This window comes from Xiphophorus hellerii, chromosome 15, assembly GCF_003331165.1.
Source record: "Xiphophorus hellerii strain 12219 chromosome 15, Xiphophorus_hellerii-4.1, whole genome shotgun sequence".
Taxonomy (NCBI): domain Eukaryota; kingdom Metazoa; phylum Chordata; class Actinopteri; order Cyprinodontiformes; family Poeciliidae; genus Xiphophorus; species Xiphophorus hellerii.
Window position 1 is genome coordinate 23,933,783 of NC_045686.1, and position 22,125 is coordinate 23,955,907.

Here is a 22,125-nt window from a genome sequence, read left to right on the forward strand (position 1 = left end):
GGCACATCAGAGTTGCAGCTCTTACGTAACACGTATGACACATGTACATCACTCTGATACGGACATGTAACAGACATGACTGACTGTAAGAGTTACTCCATTTAATCAAATAAGCATTTGATTATTTGAATCAAATGACTAAAACACAACAGTCTCACGTTATTTTTTCCAGATGCTTCACTGTATCTAGGATACGAATTCTTGAAAATGAAAATGAAAGAGATTTTTAAATGAATTTAACTCGTTGTGATCTGACCACACAGGTGTGTTAATTGAACCTTATTTACCAGTTTGCCAGATTGTAAGCTGGTCTGTTAATATGACAAAAGAAGCAAGATTGTAACCACATGGAAGAGTAACATGCTCTGTGACCACACAGCAGAACTCAAACGTAAGACATACACACGTTAAGACGTTACAGGACTTGATGTTTCACAAAACCCTCTTCCTATCCTCATTTATAGATCCACCAGACACATCATTTTCAGTCTACTGGCATACAGTCCACAGTAAGATGGTAAGATCAGTGTGACAGCAACTACAGTTTCTATATCATGGATAACTGTGTTTTTCATAAAAGGAAATATTTTTATTTTGGTCCTGTCTGTAAGTATGAGAAAAACGGAGCAGGATTCTTATGCCGACCAGCAGTGGGCAGCAACAGTACTGTGGTATTTTGTGTTATTATAACAATTTTTAAATATCTAACTTTTATAAACTATATATATATTTTTTTACATGTTTGATAAAGCTGTCACCATGTCATGACAGTATAATATGCGACACATAATCAATGAAAAAAAAAGCAGAAATACACCACTCTCAATCAGAGCCAGAAGAAGGACATAAGCACTGGCAATCACCCTGGTGTATGCGCTACTAACACTCTCCCCCTTGCTCTATGGCTACAGCTAGTCCCCTCACCAGAGCCTGTTGTGAATTCTCAGACTAGATGATGATGGATAAACAGTTTTCCTGGAATGGTGAGTTTTTTCTGCCATTTACACAGCTGCAGAGAATACATGAGCATGATTGACAGCGTGACAGCATTAAGACCCTCCTCCTGGCTCTGATTGGTTGTTTCTGATCAAGCTGTGTATGTCTGCAGAAGGCAGTAGAACCATATGGAGGAGCTCAATTTTTTCACATCTGTCTTGTGTTACACTACTGTGACATGTTGACAGTTTCAACAAATATGTAAAAACTCATATTGTTTATAAAAGTTACATACTGCAGCTTTAAAATATATGACAGAAATGTTTAAACTTTAAAATTGTAACATGTTAAAACTTTCGTATGCCTTCATACTGGTAAATGGCCTGTTTTAAGATGAATGGAAATTTCAACTTGGACAAAATGAAGTGACTGAAACCACGTTTTATTCAGCAACAAGACAATCTCCAGTTCCTTTTATTATGTTCAATGATCTACGGAAGAGCCTGAATAAACTCTTAACAACACACAGGTTAACAGTTTTAGCCATGCAAAATGTTACTATCAGAAATACTTCAGCTCACAGGTTTTCAAAGTGTGGGAGAGCTAGCGCCCTCTCAGAGAGCGAAGCTAACAGCTCCTTCCCCAAACAATAAACTTTCTGCTTTTTGTATTCTAGATGCTCCAGGTTCCATTTGATGTTGTTGGGCACCACACAATGTTAAAAGCACTAAAAGTAGGAACTACTCTGATGTGACTGTAGTTCATTTAGCTTCCTGTAACAAAAAACAAACTCACTGCAGCAGTGGAGCATCTTCAGATCCTAGACATCAAAATCCCAACTTCAAATAATTATCGTCATACTTCCTCCTTCATTTTTGCTTGGCCCAGACTCTGTCTCCTTAGTCATGATACTTCAGGTACTAAAAATTGTTTCATTTTTCTTCTGGTGTAGGCTTGGCGAAGTTGGCTAAATGTTTGCAGTTACTTTTTCTGGTTTATTTATTTTCCTCAAGTCCCTAAAGAACTCTCCCTCTCCTCTTACTTTCCCTTCATGAAGCGAGGCGTCCCCTACACTTTGAAAAGCCCTGCTTTAGCATATTATGCTAATATTTTCAAACTACAACTACACATAAAAACAGTGAAGTTAAACATATATGTTGTCATACACTTCAGGCTGATTAACGAAATTACCACCTGATCGAACAGTCAAGGCATCCACAAAACAAATGATTTGATTTGGACATAATTTGGTACATATGTAGACCAAGGATGGAGTATAGAAAGCCAGGATTAGAAAAGTACACCCGTTTGGAGGTTAATGCAACTTTCAACATTTTTCAGAAGTTGGAGGTTGCATGTCTAGAACAAGAATCAGAGGGCAGAAAGAGACAGCCAAAGACTCCAACAGTCAGTGAAAATCACACTGCTGGACTCAGTGTGATTTTCAGACGGTGCCACATGCTTGTTTGAGACTTCAATACTAGCACTTGACAAAGTTTGAAGATATTAGGAATGTGGATCTACATGATGTCAGGAAGCGGTGTTCAATAGCCTAGCATGTTGGATGCACAAGCAACATGGTGGCTCGATGTTGGAGCCAATGTTTGAGTTCATCCAGAAATATTAAGCAAATCTGCATTGCGCTGTAAGTCATTACATTTTTGGCATTACCTGGTACAGGCATCCTCAGGGCAACCCAAAGTGTAACCCCATCAAACTTTGTCAGGTGTTAACGAAGCATGCTCAGTGTCTGGTGGCCTATACTCACTGTTTCACAGTCAGTTGGTCTCTCTAGCAACTGTCTGGCTATCATAATCCCATTGTGATACAACCATTAATCTTGTCTTGGGTCTACTAGATGTCCAAGCGTCTTGTAATTTAAGTTATTGCGTCATAGGACAAGATTGGAGGACTGGATAAAAATCCATGTTAGCATCCTAATGGTAGCATCATAGATATCGAGTCTATGAAGGCCAAAATTCAATGGAATTAAGTTCTATTCTATTCTGTCTGTTTCAGACTGGTTAACACCACAGTCACAGGGCTGCTGGATAGTGACGCCTTATGATTTACAACAGAGAAAACTTTCATTGTAGTGTGGTTCAGGAGAGTACTCAGCTCGCGGGCCTTTGCCTTGCAGGTCATAGCCTGTACCAGCTCCTGTCTGAAGCGGTGGCTGACCATGCAGTAGAGCAGGAAGTTGGTGGTAGAGTTGAGGTTCTGGAGCATGTTAGCTACGTCCCCGGCTACGTTGATTGGAATGCTGTAGTCGTTCCTGTTGAAGCTTTCATCATTGTACCTGGTCCTCAGGATGCAATATGTGACAAAGCGAGGAAGACTAAGCACGACAAAGGCCACAGAGACAGTCCCCAGGATGAAAATGGTTCTTGTCAGTGTACCTCTGGTGTTCCTTCCATACATGATGCGCCGTTCCTCCTTAGTGAAGAGGTTGCTGGCCCGGCACAGATGGTACCCAATGAGGTAGTTGAAGATGATGACCAGCACAATGGGGATTCCTCCAGAGAGAAAGGTAGCTATCCAGACTATAACTGTAGAATAGGTATGATTGCGATATCGACAGCGAGGGAGTGTCATGTTCTCTCCGTGCACTGTTAGGTTTACAGGTGTGACAATGTTGATCCAACCCATTGGCACTGACACCAGGTGGGACAGCAGCACTATAGCTGTGCAGAACATTTTAGTGTCCCATGTTTGAGAAAAATTCTGTTTGGAAGCCGTGCTTCTGAGGACAAGGTAGCGTTCAATGGTGAACACCACCACAATCCAGGAGGAGCTGTAGAGGGAGCCATACTGTAGGAATCCAAGAATACCACACCATGGGTTGGAGTGCCAGAAGGGCTGCACAGTCCAAAAGGTCAGAGTCAGGTCCAGAAGTATAACCCACACTACATAGAAGGTGTCCACAATAGCCAGACAGCTCAGGTAAACGATGGCCGTGTTGGACATCCCACATTTACGAAAACAGATCATATAGAACGTGAAGAGGTTTGCTGGAAGAAAACACAAAACCAAAAAGCCGTGTTGTTTACCTCAGCTCATCAATGCCCTTTATTTTATTTCTGGAATTCTGTTGACCCTGTATTCAAAAGCAGATTGTTCTTTACTTTAAATGAATAATTCTTAAAATGTTTTTCAGGTTATTCTTTTCAATTTATATTTCTTGTTTTGACACTATAACATTCCACAGCAATAACCTTGTAAATATTAGTTATAAATAATCTGTTTATGTCTGCAGTTAGAACAAAGTAATGTAGAGAGTAACATAATGCAAACTATAAGCTGGCAGTTATTCATATACTTCAAGCGTTTATTTTTTAAATGTTTTATTTAGCTGATCATAACTCAGTTAATGAAAATCCCAAAATTCCAACTTCCAATGAACAAACAATGAAATAATAAAATAGAATATTACATAATAAAAAAACCTTAACTGTCACTGTCAAAACTCAAATTTCGGTTTGAATTTTAGCAACTATATGTCCCTTAACAGTCAGTTTCAGTTAAAGGGCCATCATGACACAATTAGCAACTGACTTACATATCATTGACATGTAAGTCAATGGCATGAAATTATATTTATTCCCCATTTGAATTATTCTTCTGCTTAATACGATGCAATACTTTTCTTACAACAAGACAACTTGAATCATTATGGAATAATCACATTTTCTGTGGAACTGAAGCTTGAGTTTTGTTATCTATAAGCCACGATCATCAGATTAAAAAGAAGTAAACATTTGAAACACACCGCTCTGTGTGTAATAAATCTATAGGCTTTAAGAAATGACGACAAACCTGGAATACCCACGATGCAAAGCAACGGGTAGTAGATTTTCTGCATGGTGACAAACACAGAGATGCTGGCTCCCTCCATGATTCATCCACTTCATACATGTAATCCCTGCAATAAAGCCAGTAAGAATAAATGAACTACATACAGTCATATTACTGAAAAATTTAAATGCTAAATTTATGAACATAAACACGGGCTCTTACTGAGCCGTAATCTAAGACACTGTATATTCTTATGAATTGAAAGAATATTTAGCTGATGACTCATAAGTAGTTTTGTAAATATGCTGATATTCTACTGTTAATTTCATCTGTCAGTGACTAATGAGGAGGAAGCAGTGGAGTAAATTCTCCTAGCAGAGATTTTTGGCTGCTCTACCTGGGAATTTGATCACCTGGCTTTGTTACACAAAAACAGTAGAAAAATAGTCAAATAACACCGTTATTGTCACCTTAACCAAAGCTGGCTGATCAACCAAAAACAACATTCCTACTTTTTAATCTCTAATTGTTTTAAATCAGTCAAACCTGTTGGATCTCAGGCGGTGCTCCGTCTAGCTAAGCTCCTGCCATAAAAGAGTCTTGCACAAAAGGTACAGCCAGGCTGATTATGGCTCCATATGGACCAGGCTTTGCTAAACAGAAGGAGGGATCTAACAGACTGAAGAAGGAGGGATTCATTCTCTTTATGAAATGTGAATGGAGGAGAATGTTCCCAAACTGATCCTCACCTGATGCTAATGACCATGGAGACAGAATGGTAGAGTGAGCCATGTGTTTATGGTGGAGGTTTTATTTGATACTGTGAGTCTGATGGATCCAGAGATTCTGGGGAGCTAGCCATATTTTTCCCAGGATACAGAAGGAAATATTGCCACCTTCTTAAAATAACAGCCTAAGTATTTTTATTTATTTATTTATTTATTTTTTTACCAAAAATGGCTTTGGAAAATAAAAAATCACCAATCTTTTTCTTGTCAAAAGATGATATTGGCAACAAAAAAAAAATCACTTTGATATACAGTATATAGCACTATTGAAAACTATCCATCAATTATCTTCATCTTATCTTTGGTCGGGTTGCCAGGGCAGCAGTCTGAGCTGAGAGACCCAGACTCTCCCATACCTTTGGGCCAGCTCCATCATCCCTCCAGGGTGACCTGGGTCTTGCTCTGGGTCTGTTCCAGGTGGGATGTACCTTAAACACCTCACCAGGGAGGCGTCCATGCAGCAGGCTAACAAGATGCCTGAGCCACCTCAACTGGCTCCGCTCGATGTGGAGAAGCAGCAGCTCTACTCCTGTTCCTCCTGCTGACTGAGCTTCTCATCCTAACTCTAAGAGAGAGCCCAGACACCCAGCAGAAAGCTCATTGTATCTGCAGTCTTGTTCTGTGATGACCCAGAGCTCGTAGCCATAGATGAGGGTAGAACACAGATCGACCGAATGGAGAGATTCACTTTTTGACTCAGCTCTCTCGTCTCCACCACAGACCGCTACAGCACTTGGAGCAACAATCCGCCTGCCTATCTACCGCTCTATGTTTTCCATAATTTATTAACAAGACCTAGACATACATAAACTCCTCCACTTGGGGTAGGACTTCTTCCAGAACCTGAAGAAGGAATTCTACCTTTTTCTGGCTCGAGACCACGGTCTCAGATTTAGAAACACAGATTCTGGTCACTTGACACTTGGCTGAAAACTATATCAGCGAAAGTTGTGAATCATAATCATCTGCACATCTGCAAAGAGACGTGCTCCTAAAGCCACCAAAGTGGGCTCCCTCAACTCCCTGTCTGTACCTAGAAATCTGTGGCAAAGAGCAATGTTGGTGGAGTCCAACTCTCATGATGGCCTGGTACCCCATGCTCCTGGTGGACCCCCACAGGATTACACAAGAAATGATTACTTCTCCTTAAGCTATTGGTCAGAGGAGGGCTGGGCAGGTTGAGAAAGACAAGCAAGTTGGAAGCACATTGATTGGCCACTCTTGATTACATAGTGTGTTTCAACCAGAGAGCCTGATTCCCTGTTGCTTGGGAAACTTTGACTTTGGAATAGATACTGGAACAAGATGTAAAGATGGCGCCGGTCAACAGGCTGTCAAACAAGGTCAAACAGTGCAGGAGGGAACCAGCATGCCTGACGAGTGGCAAAGCAGGGAAAATTCCCATTTTCTTTTATGACTCCTACAGCTTCAACACAGAAGCTTGGAGATTTATGTTAAATCATCAATATCATTTTCAAATAACTTGTATTTTGTTTTGACAGGAAACAAAACTGTTAGAAAGCCAAACCCAAGCAGTTCTGCAACAGTACCCGGGTAACAGGGTTGCCAAAGGCGTCACTTAGCACATTCTGACCCTTCACACACATGGAAAATATCCTCATGGTGCATATAGATAAGTGAGAGCAGGCTGTTATTCCACATGAATGGTGTTCTCAAACCATTGCATGAACGGTTTTATGACCCTTAAAGTGTTAAAATGCCTGCTTGCCTGATGACACTTATCTTTTAAATGAAGGATTTTATGTTACTAATTGAGAAATACAGAAAAGTCCCTTTAAGGACTCCATGATTATTAGTTTAGATGATTAATTGCTGTGATCGCAGGGTGTTTGAGGTTTGGGTTCAGGGTTAGAATAGTTTTGGGGTTTTTATTATGGTTTAGTTTTATTTCATTTTGACTTTTTGTTTGTCTAATTATCTTAGTTTTAGTTCCTTTTAGAGTGTGTCAGTTACTAAATATTGTTTAGTTTTTTTGTAGTTATAGTAGTATTAGTTTAATCATACTTTGGTTAAATTTTAGCTGCAGAATTAGAAAAGGTTAAAGTATTACATTGTGATTATGTTTACAATAATTGGGTAATGAACAAGTAACAAAGAATAGCATTTTCAAAAAATGTATTTAGTTATTATTGAACAGCTGTTTTCTCCCAACTTTTGCGGTCCGCCAGGCGGAATATGAGTCATTTGAGGGAAGGGAAAATGTGTGTGAGGGGAAAAGACTGCAGACTGATCAGAAAAGACTGTCAGTTTTTAATCTAAAGAAAGTTTAAGAAGATTCTCTGTCTGGTCATTTAGCAAAGCCAAATTATTTTGGTCATCTTTACTGAAATAAATTTGAGAAAGTTTAGTCCAATTTCATCTGAAATCATTTCGTTTTTATCCAGTATGTGTACAGATGTGGTTTCAGATGTAATTCCAGTCAGAAATGAGTCTCAGAAAGAGTGTAAAATGTTTATTTGTCTTTTCTGAATTCCAAACGCCAAAAAAAAAAGAAAAGAAAAAAAAAATCACCAACTTAACAAAACAAGAAATGTTAAAAAATGGAAATGTCAGATACAAAGGAGTGAGGTTAGCCACACTTATAAATCATTCAGCTGTACAACTGAAGATAAAAACAGAGGACTATTCAGCGTCTCTGGGCTGAATCCTCATTTCTACTGGTTCCACATTCAGACTTCTTCGCACTTTACCTGAATTGGTCCCCGAGTTTTCCCGACTCAACATTACAACCACGTCTTTAAAGAACCACCTGGAACAAAGACTCTGAATAATACAAGGAGAGCAGAAAGAAGTAACTCAGCAGGTGAACTGGTTTGGGCTCAGCAGCTGGAGAAGATGGGAACTCTCTCCAAGCTGTACCAAAAGAAGAAGAAGAAGAAGAAAAAAGGAACACTTAAATAATAAGAAGAACATGTGCAGACTCCTCTTTGCTCACACATGGTCCAAAGAGCAGAAAGAGAAGAAGCAGCACGGCCGAGCTGTGATTGGTAGAAACATAATCGTCATTAAGGAGCGCACAGAACTTCTTGAAGCTCTGTGCGCTTCTACAAGAAAAAAAATAATCAAAATACAAATAGGGATGAAGCACAAAGATTAGGCCCACTCAAAAAAATAAAAATAAAAAATTATGACTTTAACCTCAAAATTCTGACTTTTTCCCTCAGAATTTCCACTTTAATCTAAAAAAAGTCAGAATTTTTTTTTTTTCCCAGCGGCCCTAAATCCTCTTCTGTAATGAAGCCATGATTTACGGGAGGATTTTTTTCTTTCCAGACAGAAAAAAAAATAGAATGAGGAATCAGATTTAATCTTAAAAAATAACACTGGAGCTTCTGCCTGATCCATGCGCTGCTCGCTGCTCCTCTCCCTGCTGTTTTTCTTTTCATAATTATTTTTGCGCAGGAGAAAATAAAATCTGGAACAGAGGCAGACAAACTAAAACAAGCTTTTCTTATTTACAGAGAATACAGGTTATTTCTTTGCATGAGCGCTCCCCTCTACTCAACCCCCTCACCTCCCACGTCCCACTTCAGTTTGTGAGCCTTCATCTGCCGGGTTCAGACACCCGGGGAGTCAGAGAGTCGGGTTTTTTTGTTTTGTTTTTTTTGCAGGAAGGAAAATCTGAGAGGCTCGAGTTGAGCTGAGGAAGCTGAACAGATCCCTGGAACTAGAAGCCTGGCTGCTCCACAGTCTGTTGGGTTTTCTTATTTAAACACAGTACTTCTGGAGTCAGCCCCGCCCCCAGCAGCAGTTCCACCTGAGCCCTGAAGGGCCGCAGGGTTGGAGGGGGAGGACATGGGGACAGCGGGTGTTTTTTTTGTCTTTTTTTTTGGGTGGGGACGGCGGGTGTTTAGAGGTTATCCCCAGGCTGGTACTGAGGCTCGGTGGCTGTGAAGTAGTCCTCCAAGAAGGCCTGCAGGTACTCGAAGGTAGGCCTCTCCTCGGCGTCCTTCTTCCAGCACTGCAGCATGAGCTCGTGCAGCGAGCTGGGGCAGTCCTGGGGGCACGGCATCCGGTAGCCCCGCTCCACCTGCTCCAGAACCTCACGGTTGTTCATGCCTGGGGAGCCAAACGAGAGCAGAGTGAGGCCAGACACAGGCTCCTGAGCTGATCCACATGTTAAGGCCGTTCAAACGGGCCGTTATCAGGTCTCCCGGGCAACCCGATCGCGTGAGCAAACAACCAGTCAGCAGTAAAACACACCAACATTCTCTGAATCCTGCAGATCAGGTGTTCAGAAGAGCAATATGATAGAAAGACATGAGGGAATATGAATCTGTGGTGTTGCAGGACTCAGCGTTCCTCTGCAAACTAGAGATGAACTGATCCACTGTTTCACTACCGATACAGATTCAGATATCGGAGGTTTAGTATCAGCCGATACCGATACGACACAGAACTGAACTGACTGAAAATGTTTCTTTTTTTACATACATAAATACATAAATGTACTCAATTTCATTTATTTGATAAATACACCAGCACAGCACACTGACACACACCAACAGCTTCACCGGTTTGGTCAAACATGTAAAAACAACTTTAATTTGTTCAGTCAGTGGAATTACAGCAGCCAACGGAAAATTCTATTTTCACTGACGGTCCAGAGCAGGGCAGATGAAGGAGCAACACAACACACCTGTAGCTAATTATTAAGAATGTTCTCATTTAATCAGTTTGACTGGAGTGGCTTTGATTTGCCTGGGAAGATCTATGAATGGCACCATGTCTGAGCTGATGTGCTAATTGTTGCGGTGCTAACTACTGTTAGCATACCAGTCGATAGCAACACTCTCCATTATATGACAAGCGTGGCCGAACCAGGACAAAAAAGAATTAGGGAGGAACCCCAAACCAACCAACAATAATAAAAAATATGTATTTGTTTTATTGATTGGACTTCACATTTATGTCCTGTGTGAGGGGTGGCCATGGCCCCCAGTGGGCCCCCCTGAGGGAACCCTCTGTGTTTAGATTTAGATTGTTCTTGTTTTTTCTGACTGGAAACGATAATAATTGAGTTGCATCAACATGTAGAACTCTGTGTAGAACTCTGTGTGCTCTGTGTAGAACTCTGTGTAGAACCGGACCTGCAGGGCAAGTCGAGTTCTACTGAATGATGGCTGGATGTTTCATCACGGATCATCAGAGCCTCTTAATGAACCAGTAGCTGTGTGTGCTAACCTTCATCACCTCAGCCTGTGGAACAGTCAGTCAGACAACATTATCCAGACAAACATGACACCCCCCTCCCACAGACCTCCCAGAACCCCCAGGCCCACCAACCAACCCAGTCATCCAACCTTCCACCTCCCAGCTTGATTGACACTCAGCCAACCTCAGGACAGACTGTGCCATCTCCTCCTCTCTGTTGGACATGAGGTTGTCTCAGAGGCCAGCGGCGGCAATTAGCCGTTATCTCCCCGTCTTCCTCTGGCACCGAGACAAAGGTTAGCCAGGCTGAAAGGAAGCTTTTACTCCCACAAAGAGCAGGAAGGGCCAGATGGACCAGTGTGTGCTTTAGTAACAGCTCTGTGTTCTGAACCGGACAGGCTTGTCCTTCATCACCACAGATCAATGAAGGCGGCGCGGCAGGCTGAGAGTTCTCACCTGGGTACGGCACGCGGCCCTTTGTCACCAGCTCCGTCAGCAGGATGCCGAACGACCAAACGTCTGACTTGATGGTGAAGCGGCCGTACAGCGCCGCCTCCGGGGCCGTCCACTTGATGGGAAACTTTGCTCCTGAAAACAAAACAAAAACCCAACAGATCATATAAAATCGTTTTCACACAGAACTATCTTCCATCCCTTCAACCAACACGCTCCGACATGAGCAGCCGACACAAACTTTGACACAACTATTGCTGGAGAACTCCACAAATCTGACCTATAGGGAAGTAAGAAAGTCATTACTGAAGCAAAACCGGGAGAAGTCCCGTCTGCAGGAGACCGAGTTCCCTGAACGCAACGTCTCCATAGTGCAGCATGATGGTGGCAGCATCATGCTGTGGGGGAGACTGCAGTTAGAAAAGCTGTTAGAGGCTCTAAACAACTCGAGAGTCTTTTACAGCATTCTATGTCACAGGATTCAGACAGGTTGCCAGGGCAACGCAGAAAAAAAACACTGATACCTCAGTGAAACTTAGAGAGACAAATGAAGCTGTGAGCATATGGACCTGGCTCTAGATGTAAAAATCAGGTGGTAAAGCATGAAAAGCTTCCAAAAGACCTGCAGCTGTTCTGCTAGTAAACGTTGGTTCTACGGACTGAACACGAATGTATGCCACACTTTTCAGATTTTTATCTGTAAAAACATTTTAAAAATAAAAAAAATCTAAGCTAATGGCTCTACATCATACTGAAGCCTGTGAGAGTCACAAGAGGAAATGAGTAAAAGTTTAGTGGAATGCATAATTACCAAGGTGCTTTGTGATGGCAGAACAGCAGAGGTGGGAAGAACTTTAAAGGGGATGAAATGTATAGGAAGAGCAGACAGAAGGACAGAGCTCACTGACAGACTGAAGCTCAGTCTGATTCTACAAGCTGCTGCTCCATGTTCATCAATCACTGATCTATTTCTGATCAACAATGAAGGCGTAGCGTCTGCTGTGTGTTTTTGCACACTTGAGGTCAAACTGAAAAAAAATTAACACTCTGATTTCTTAAACAGGCAGAATTCCGTATTTTCTAGGTACATTGTGCCATTTTATAACAGAATAAAGTAACTATGTTAAACTTCTATATATCAAATATGACTTAAAAGAAATTTACCTTTGGCTTCAAATTGGGCCTCTGTCCCTTTAAAAACTCCTGCTCTTTCTCCCACTCTGCCTTCAGGAAGTCATCACAACATGGCTCCTCTACTAACCCTTTAACAACGTTTTTATCAGCACTGCGCTGAGAAGCAGCTCTGCAGTTCCATCAGGTGTTTGCTAATTGCTGCTGGAGGAGCTGAGCGGAAGAAGAGCTGCTCTGTGAAGCGGAAGCTCAGAAGCTTGGAAACTGCAGCTCTGAGAAGGAGCCGCTGGGTTAAACTACGTATTTTGCAGAGCTGAGTCGTTGCCATGGAGATTGAAGGATTCCTCAAACATGCATTAAAGGATCAAAGCAACACTCCAAGTATGATTTTGATGATAATAACATGATGACATGATGAAAAACTCAAAAAGTAGCTTTAATAGAATACCACCCCTTTAAGTTTCTGTTGCTTCCAACATGTCCAACTTGCCCAACATGTGGGCTGAATGCCAGCCGTGTTGTAGGTGGGAGTCTTCAGGATGAAGAACATGTGTTCAGTAAAATGACTTCATCTGTTTTAGGTTGTGTTTCCAGAAGCAGGACTGGATGTACTTTATGCTGCCAGTGTTAAACTTAACCGCTTGTTTTTCTCCCTTATTCTAACAGCGTTCAGGAGAAAGACCCGATGACTAAAGCTAAAAAAGTTCATCCTACTAAAAGGCTTGTAAAATATGTTCACTCCCTGATCAGCCAGATCCCTGGCCTTCTGAGCTGAGGTAAGGAGGAGGTTCTGGTTCTGTGGAGCTGTGAGGAACTACTGAGATCTGCAGTGGGTGTGCTGTGTGTTTATCTCTCTAAGTGGATTTCCTGCACACAGTCAGGCTGCTGTGGTGTGTGTGACAGCGTGAGCGGGGTGGGGAGGGGAGCCCCACCTTGCCGGGCCGTGTACTCGTTGTCCTCGATTAGCCGGGCCAGGCCGAAGTCGGCGATCTTACACACCAGGTTGTCTCCCACCAGGATGTTAGCCGAGCGCAGGTCTCTGTGGATGTAGTTCATCCTCTCGATGTAGGCCATGCCTGCTGCCACCTGAAGAACAGAGGGGGAAAAATGCATTGGAAAGTTGAGTGGAAGGAAAAAAAACTGTGGTGGAAAGAGGTGCTAAAGCAACAGGGTTATCTGCATGACTTTGATTCTGGATTTGGAGCTTAAACAGTCGCCACACTGAGCGATTCAGGACATGCGTTAGGAACTTCACAGCACACGCCTGAAGTAATGGAAAAGGAAAAATGAAAGAAACGGAAACTGTACGTTTCACATGGGACCTTTTATGACACGGTGATGATGGGGAGTAAAATCTGCTTCAAAACAGTCCAAACAAGAAACTCTGAAGAACTTTAATCAGAAAAAACGACAAACAAAAAAACAGATGCATAAAAGTTTTCCGTAAGATCAACACAAAGTAGACACTCAAACTGTTCTTTGTCATTTTTTCTCAGACTCAGACAGAATGAAGAGCTTTTTCTTTTTTTTTTTTTTTACCCCTCCAGGGGGTCTTTTGTGGGCTCTAGTGTCCCTTATATGATAGTAGGCTGATAGGAAACGGGGAAGCAGAGGGGGGAAGACATGCGGCAAATGTCGTCAGGTCCGGGAGTCGAACCCGCGACGGCCGCGTCGAGGACTCAAGGCCTCCAAATACGGGTCGCGCTAACCACTACACCACCACGACACACCCCAATGAAGAGCATTTCTAACCCTGTCACAGATCTTGAATTTGATTTTGTTGTGGACTTTAATTAGGCCATTTTAATACATGAATTAGCTTTGATCTAAAGCACAGGTGTCAAACTCCAGTCCTGAAGGGCCGCTGTCCTGCAACTTTTAGAATAGAATACTTAGGTCATTAAAGCTCTGGAGAACTGATCTACACAAGGAGGAGGAAATTAAGCCATTTCATTCCAGTGTTTTGTATCTGTGGCACATCTAAAATCTGCAGGGACAGCGGCCCTTGAGGACTGGAGTTTGAGACCCTGATCTAAAGCATCCTCTACAAAGCTGGTTTAGATTTAGGGGGCTCGTCCTGCAGGTTCTCTGGCAGGAGCGTCCCCACAGCATGATGCTGCCACAGCCATTTTTCACTGTGTGTGGTTTGTTCAGTGTATTAATTTTTCATTCGCATGAAGCATTTCGTATGGAGGCCAGAATCGTCCCCACTATGGCCATGACAGATTTGTCTGATGATTTTCTTCTTACCTCAGATTTGAGGAGTAAACAACAACAAACACTGTTTTTCTGTAAAAAAAATATTCTAATAAGCACCTTATGACAAGTAATTATTGACTGATTAATAAATTAAAAAAAGTCACTAGATCAGCCCTGTACTGTACTGACATTAAGTCGAGCAGAAAGAGTTTTTCACATGTTGATGTCAGAAATATATTTTTAGCTGCAGATGAATCCTTTCCAACAAATCATCAAGTGTTGGAGAACTGCTGTTGCATTTTTAATAAAATGTCTATTTTCTTATTTAACAAAGAAATTTCAGTATTTGTTCATTTCCACATTTTAATCCATTCCATAATATTGGATAGAAAAGGCTTAAATGAAAAATCAGCAGAATGTGCCACTTTTAAAAAAATGTGATTAATCGTCAGAATAATTGATGACTGACATAGTGGTTGGTGGAGCGTTGCATTGAATGCAGAGGAGGATCCCAGCCTGTTTGGCGCCCTGGGTGAACTACCTTTTCGGCGCTCCATGAACATTGTTGGGGCGCAGGGTTGCTGTTGGTTGGTGTGATGGTGTTGTAAGAGCGGGGGGGTAGAGGGGATTGTGTGTGTGTGTGTGTTTGGGGGGCAGAGCACTCATGCCACATGCCCAAGTGGTTCATATCAGAAACCACCACTGATTTTATGATTAAAAGTACATGTAGAAATATGAGCGTTGAGGTCGATACACACCTGTGCTGCCATGTCCACCAGGTTGGGCAGCTTCAGCGCTCGTCCCTCTCCGTCCTTTAAGAAGTCCAGCAGGCTGCCTGCAGCACACAAACACATGCAGCTGAAAAAGGTTTCCTGTTTCCTGTTACCTTAACCCAAACTTGCTGTTCAGCCTCCACAAACCGCATCTAACAAATCTGACGGCCGACTGAGCCTGTGGGTTGAGACTGTCTGCTTCAGGTCATCAAAAGCAGCGACGGCTCAGAGGGACAAACAGGACTGGTGGCTTCACAAAGTTTACAGAGCTTCAGCTTGTTTTAAAGAGACACTCGAGCATTTCAGGCTGCAGAGATGGATGCTGATCAGATGAGGCGACGATGCACATCAAAGCTTCCCTTCGTGCACGTCCTCAGCTCGCTCTGCGTTCTCTCTGAATTACTGCTTGGATCCTTGGCTTTGATGGTCTTAACGATCTGCAGTCCATTTCACCAGACCAGAGCGGTTGCTGCTCCGCAGAGGAACAGAAGCAGCTCAGACTAAAGGAAACGGACTTCACAGAAACTCCAGTGGTTCACTGTTCTGGACTTTTTACTGTGCTGACCCGTCAGGCTGCAGGTCAGGGTAAAGGTCAGGCCAGTATGAACATGCGGATCAATTAAAAAGGTTGAACATTCATTATTTCGTCTGTGAAAATCAGATCTTACAGAAACAAAACCTGAAACCAGCTAGTTCCATTTAACTGATATCTACTCTTACAAACCATGTGATCCTCCCCAGCGCATCTCCATGACAACCAAGCTTTCCCATGTGGCAGTACCTTTGCTCATGTACTCTGTAACGATGTAGATGGGCTCCTCAGACACCACGGCGTACAGCTGCACCAGCTTGTCGTGGCGGAGCTTCTTCATGATCTGAGCCTCCTCCAGGAACGACTCGGGGGACATGGTGCCGGGCTTCAGCGTCTTCACCGCTACTTTGGTGGTGCCGTTCCACGTTCCTGCTCACACGCACACGCATACACACACACACACACACACACACGCATGCCAGCGTCAGCACAGCAGGAGCATCTGCTGCCATTCACACTGAGTCAGGTACACAGGCAGAGTCAACGGGAGGCAGGCATGCACATGGGGGGAGTCAGGAGGGCTTTTTTTTTTTTTAAATGTCATGCAATACAGAGTGAGATCAGAGATGATGTGATTTACGTTGCTTTCTGATCACATAAACACAGAAAACTGAACCTTTACTTTGAGCTGGGGTTCCTACATGTTTTCCAAATCATCATTCCAGACCTTTTCTGATCCAAATGTTTACAGATATGCTCACTCAGAAGGTCTTAATACTCAGTTCTTATTTTATGATATGATTTATTCATTCTCTTTTTATTAATTTTTTTGCTTGCTTGTTCATGTTTCTGAATGATGTGACCGCAACGAGGGTCCTGTGTGAGCGGTTTATGACCCGCATGCTCAGAGGAGGAATGTAGACGTCACACAGCAGCGCTCTGTGAGCCGCCTGTGGATCAATGTTCAATTTATTGAGCAGTGGGAGCTGATTGCATCATCACAAGAAGCTAATGAAAAGAAAACACAACTAACAGTCTCTTCTGTAAAGATATGTTTAGATGTTTATTCAGAATCGGGAGTGTTGGGATTGTGATGAGATGATATGAGTTCAGAGTTTCCATAATTAGAATTTTTATCCTTCGTTTACGTCCAGTTTTCCTGCGTCTGTCTTCTTCTGGTGCAAAATTATGATGCATGTCTCACATCAATGACAGAATGTGACATGATCATTCTGACTAACTGAATTAGTTCTATGGATGAAAATGGGACAGATCAGATTTTTTTTGTGAGGTTAAAATATGGGAATTGGGCTGTTCAGATTACCATGAAAAATTTGGCTCAGGCTTTTATAGGGGCAAAAAAACAACAAAATAAAAACACAGGTTTGGTTGCCATTTTCCTGCTGAGTGACTGCAGCCTGCTTCTCAGATGGGTTTAATGTTGACGACCCGATCCACAGTCATGCATTAGAAACATGCCGCTATGTGAACATGAACGTTTCAGTCAACTAATAAAAACATCGTCATGGATTTGAAAAATTATCTTTTTTGCTTAAAATCCATAATTAAATTTACTTTTCATTTAATTTGGCCTAAAAATGAAACAGAAACCCAGATTTGTTCCAGACTTTAGGAACCCTACTGTCTGGAGCTCACAGACCTTCTCCTCTGATCTCACTCTGAGTCAAACATACACACTGGAGTGGGGATGTTAGTTTGGCATGAACTGACTAACTGAGTCTGGAATGAGTTGGAGGAATTTATTCAGTAATCACAGTTAGCTGCTGTTAGCGGAGCAGCTGGGTGGAGGTCTCCTGCTGACCAACAGCTCACCGCCTGTCCTGCTGGGAGTGTCGACATTCAAACATCTGCAGTCCCCTGAAAAACTATTCACACCCCTTGAACATTTTTTGCATTTTGATTGACACAACCACCAACTTCAATGTGTGTTATTTAGCTACAATAGAATAGTTTGGTAAAGAGAAATGGTGAAAAAAAAAGTCTTGGTCTTTAGGAGAGTAGAGAGTGTGAGGGAGGGGAGGCCTGCTTTGTGTTGGTGAATCACATAAAACTCATCTATACTCGATATAATTAGCTCCCCCCTAAAAGGAGAAAGAAAACAGTGCAGCTCATATTTGGATGTGTAGAAGTTGAGGAACAGATTTGCTGGTTGAATCGAGGAGCTGAAACTCTGTAAGGAATATTCCAGACACCCAGGTCTTATTTGGATTTTTTTTCAGGTTTTCTTACCGTAGAACACTTCGGCAAAGCATCCCGTCCCCAGCTGCTCCTCCAGGTTCAGGGCGTCTCTGCTGATCTCCCAGGCATCGTGGCTCAAGCCCACAGTGTCGGGGATGTAGTTCATGCACACGCCCGTTAAATTAAAGCACAAACCATCCGCACTCTCTACATGGTTGGGGGTGGGGGTGGTGGGGAAGGGAGGCAAGGCACAAGGGTTAACTACGGGGAGAGGAGCATGCACAGAGGCGCACATGGAGGGAGGCCATGTTGGTGGGGGAAGCAGAGTCTCCTGACACACTCTGTGTTTTTGTGATTTAGAGTCTTTGCTTTATGATTCTCTCAGCTTCCACATTATTCATGATTCTCCTGTTTGGATTTCAAGGTGTGTCTGGAGTCTCTGCTCCCGTCCCCATGCCCCCCCCCGGTGTGACCTCTGGAGACGGCTGGGTCCGTACCCATCCAGACCTCCCCAAACTGCCCGTTCCCCAGGCGCTTGATGAGCTGCAGCGACTCCCGTGGGATCTCCCACACATCTTTGGTTTTCACCGACAGGTCGGCGAGGCGGGGCATCCCCTTGTGGCAGGGAACCACCAAGCGACAGCAGAGGCCCGCAGCGCGGTCTGCAGCGCCACGCAACAGCAAAGAGGAGCAGAGGGAGACATGTGCAGAGCGTTAGCAAAGAGTCTGGCCGGGCGGAGAGGACAGAGGATACAGAAGACATGGAGGCAGAGGGGGGAAAAAAACACGCAGCAGGACGGAGATAAAAAGGTTTCTGTTGAAAGAACCTGGGAAAAAATATCCAGATCAGAGAAACAAACAGGACAAAGATGAACCAAGAAGAAGAATTTATTCCACAATTCAACAGGAGCAGAAGCTGTGGATCAGTTCAGATCACCAAACTGATGTTGAAATCAGACACAGATGATCTGAGGAACCACAAAAAAGAGATTTCAGGAAGGAAATCTTTCCAAACCAACCTGATTCTATGTGAAAACGTAACGGCCCAACAAACCCAGCCACCAAGCGTTACCCAACAACCAGAACCTTACACTGGACTGGTTTAAATAACCTGCTGTACAGAACCGTTCTTATTGGGTCTAACTCCAGACTTTGACTAGGGCGTTTTCATGAGGCCTTTAGAGTTAGAGTTATGTCGTGGCTTCACTTCACGACATAAACTAAGACACCCTAAATTATTATTATTATGTATTTTCCATTTTATATCACAATCAAGTAACAATTAGGCCTGTCAGGATAACAAACTTTGCTGGATGATAAATTATCCCAGAAATTGTTGCAATAAATGATAATATTGTTGTTTTCAGAGCATTTTCAAGTTATTTAATGGTTATGGCATAATAATGCAAGACACATTCTCGAAGATCAATAAACTTTCAATTGTAATGAGCATCTAGCATTTAACACTGGAATTGTTAAATGTGTCCCACTGTTTATTTATTTCATTTATTTATCCAAAATAAATAAACAAAAAAAACAACAAAACTAACTAATAAAAACAGACACTTTATAAAATGAATTATAAAGTGTCTGTAAACAAAACTGTCCTAAAAAAGGGTCTGGTTGAGACCAAAGCACCAGACTGAAGACTTTTATCATCCAGTTTTTAGTAAAAAGAGAAAAACGTTAAATTATGCCAACAGAAATTATTGAGATTGCAATTTAACTTTAGTAATTTTTTCCTATTTATTATGCGATTAGTTGATTTATTGTTTATTGTGACAGGCCTAGTAACTATGATACCTTCAGTTGTTATACAAAATGCTGAATGTATCAAACATGATTTTTTTTTATTAACTCAGAATTGTTTAATCATTTAATTTGATCCCTGAAAATACATTTGATCTGACATTTTTAGACGTTTAAACTTTAAACATTCTGCTCCTGTGGCGTTTTCCTCTCTCATATCGGCTCCCAGCCTCATATGCATTTTATGGTATTTCCTGCTCGTTGTGCCAGTGGAACATTGCGTCCTGGTTTGGGTCAAACATGAAGCATTAGCAGCTGTTTCCATCCCACTGACCTCACATCAGCTGACGACACCACGCCGCCCCGGATCATGGAACCAAAACACCACAGAGCTCTGCTGTTTGCTCAGCATTGATTAAAGCAGTGGATTGGAGCAGAGTTTCCGCCGGGCCCTTCATGCTGATATGTAGAGGACGCCCCTCCTCAGCCCCCCGCCCATAATAAGGCCCTCAGGTGTTTGCACACAGCAGTAAAGACAAGATAAAGGGCTGGATGTCTCCTGTGGGAGGATTAATGCTGCGGACCGGACCATCAGAGCCCATCTGGGCCACCTCAGCTCCACGCAGTGATCGATACATCGACATGCCGCTGGGTTCACTCCGCTCATAAAACCCGTCAATGAGAGGCGGGTTGCTACGCAGCGAGTGTGAAAGCAGAGCTCAGGGAGAGATCAATCTGAGATTAGCTCTGAACTCTGATAACTGCTCTGAAAAAACAAGAGTCACTCAAAACAATGTTTAGGTAGGAAAAAGTCCAAAAGAATCATGGAATTTTAAAGGTAATGAAAGAAAACAAATTTTAAAAAACCAAGCTGATTGCATCAAGTCATTTTGATCAGAGTCTGAGTGGAGCTGGAAATAAAAAACTAAATACTGCAAATGATCCGTCGTGTTTATTAATCCTGAAACATTTAGAAGGACATAAACTTAGTCCCAGGACATCACTGCCATGCAGAACTGCCTTTACTATGGGGGAAGGGGCTCTCTGTCCAGGGCGGCACAGCTGGTGGGGTCAGCAGAACCCACAGCGAATGTTTATTACTTATCTACATGTCCAGTGGACAGTATCAGAACTTTAAAAAAAAAAAAAAGACAAAAAAAACAAACAAAAAGAAAAACACAACTCTCTATACAGGTGGCTGATGATGCTGAAGCTGGCATCTGATTTGAAGCTGATGTCAATTGGTGAAAAATGTAAAAGCTACTTCAGTTTTTAAAGGCATCTCAACTGAAGGCATTTCCTTAACTACCAGGATTAATACATATTGATAAATGGACCTGGTTTGATGTGGATTGGCAGAAAGACGGGCCTACCCACAGTCCTACACTAAAAACATCTGCTGCACACCAAAAATAAACCGTTGTTCCAACAGATCTGCTGCAGGTACAGTTCTGATCCTAAATCACAGGAAATGTTTGAAACATGCCAAGCCTGATAGTTTTCCACCCGAGTATTTTGAGCATTTGGTTTTATTTACTTTCAGTTTTACTACATAGGCCAAACAACAAGTATGTTGTTGCTTCTGAAAGGTTTAAAGAACGGTGTCTGTATGTGACTGTCACAGAAGAAAAGCCAATTAACAGCAAGATGCCAAACAAGCAGAAGCCCTGAAAAGAGTCAAGGTCATAACTTCGTCTGATGTGGATCCAGGGGTCACCTAAAGTCGATAAGATGCAGAAGGATGGTTAGAGAATCAATGGGGTTGACCGTACGGGTCGATGAGCCAACGTGCCAACTAGAGCGAGTCAGAAAGAATCTCCCTTTTCCCCATGAGGGGGAGCCAGTGGGAGGGGATGAGAGACAGTAACCAGTTTAAGACAAACAGTCACATCAGTGACTCCAGCTGGATGGACATATAGGAACAGAGCAGAGTGAAAAGGATGAATGAAGACTAAAGCAGTGAAGGTCTAATACTCCATCTCTGAGCAGCTCACAGCGATGGAGCAGGAGAACCTTTATAGTCTACTACAGTGAATATTGTCAAAGAAGAAGAAGAAGCTGACGTGGAGCCGTTTGTAAAGTTACAGTCAAGAATTAACAGCAATAATCTGGGTTACTTTACGGTGGCTGTCAGGTCCAAACGAGCTGCAGACACATGTATGGTGCCAACTCCAGAACACGCAAACACAAAAAACAGATGCAACATAAAAACGCTGCAAGCACAAAAAAATATGCTGCAATAACATAAAATGGAAGTAAAAAACTTCGATCGACAGTTTTGATGATGCTGGAATCACAGGAGAAAGGAAAAAGGGGGGGAAGTACTGCAAATAGTAAAAAAACAACTTTTAATGCAAAGTTGCTCTAAAAGTTGCATTGAAAGTCCATTAAAAGT

At 42.5% G+C, this 22,125-nt stretch overlaps 2 protein-coding genes across 5 annotated transcripts in view; both read right to left on the reverse strand.

Moving 5' to 3' along the window:
* Positions 1-802: 802 nt before the first annotated feature.
* On the reverse strand, positions 803-8,611 carry LOC116734022 (probable G-protein coupled receptor 139). The gene is made up of 2 exons (XM_032585125.1): positions 4,753-8,611; positions 803-3,947 (listed from the first exon to the last, which is right to left on the reverse strand). The coding sequence occupies exons 1-2, from the start codon at positions 4,829-4,831 to the stop codon at positions 2,938-2,940; spliced, it is 1,089 nt and encodes a 362-aa protein (XP_032441016.1). The 5' UTR covers positions 4,832-8,611; the 3' UTR covers positions 803-2,937.
* A 137-nt stretch (positions 8,612-8,748) lies between these two features.
* fynb (FYN proto-oncogene, Src family tyrosine kinase b) overlaps positions 8,749-22,125 on the reverse strand; it is a 73,602-nt gene continuing 60,225 nt past the window's right edge. For 3 of the 4 annotated variants that reach the window (XM_032585121.1, XM_032585120.1, XM_032585122.1), the window contains 6 exons: positions 18,479-18,643; positions 16,032-16,211; positions 15,236-15,312; positions 13,211-13,364; positions 11,151-11,282; positions 8,749-9,599 (listed from right to left, as the gene is read on the reverse strand). In XM_032585121.1, the coding sequence (XP_032441012.1) occupies positions 9,391-9,599; positions 11,151-11,282; positions 13,211-13,364; positions 15,236-15,312; positions 16,032-16,211; positions 18,479-18,643 (917 nt within the window). In that variant the 3' untranslated portion in view covers positions 8,749-9,390. Of the gene's footprint in view, positions 9,600-11,150; positions 11,283-13,210; positions 13,365-15,235; positions 15,313-16,031; positions 16,212-18,032; positions 18,189-18,478; positions 18,644-22,125 lie in introns of all 4 variants that reach the window. The other variant, XM_032585124.1, reaches the window with a different exon arrangement.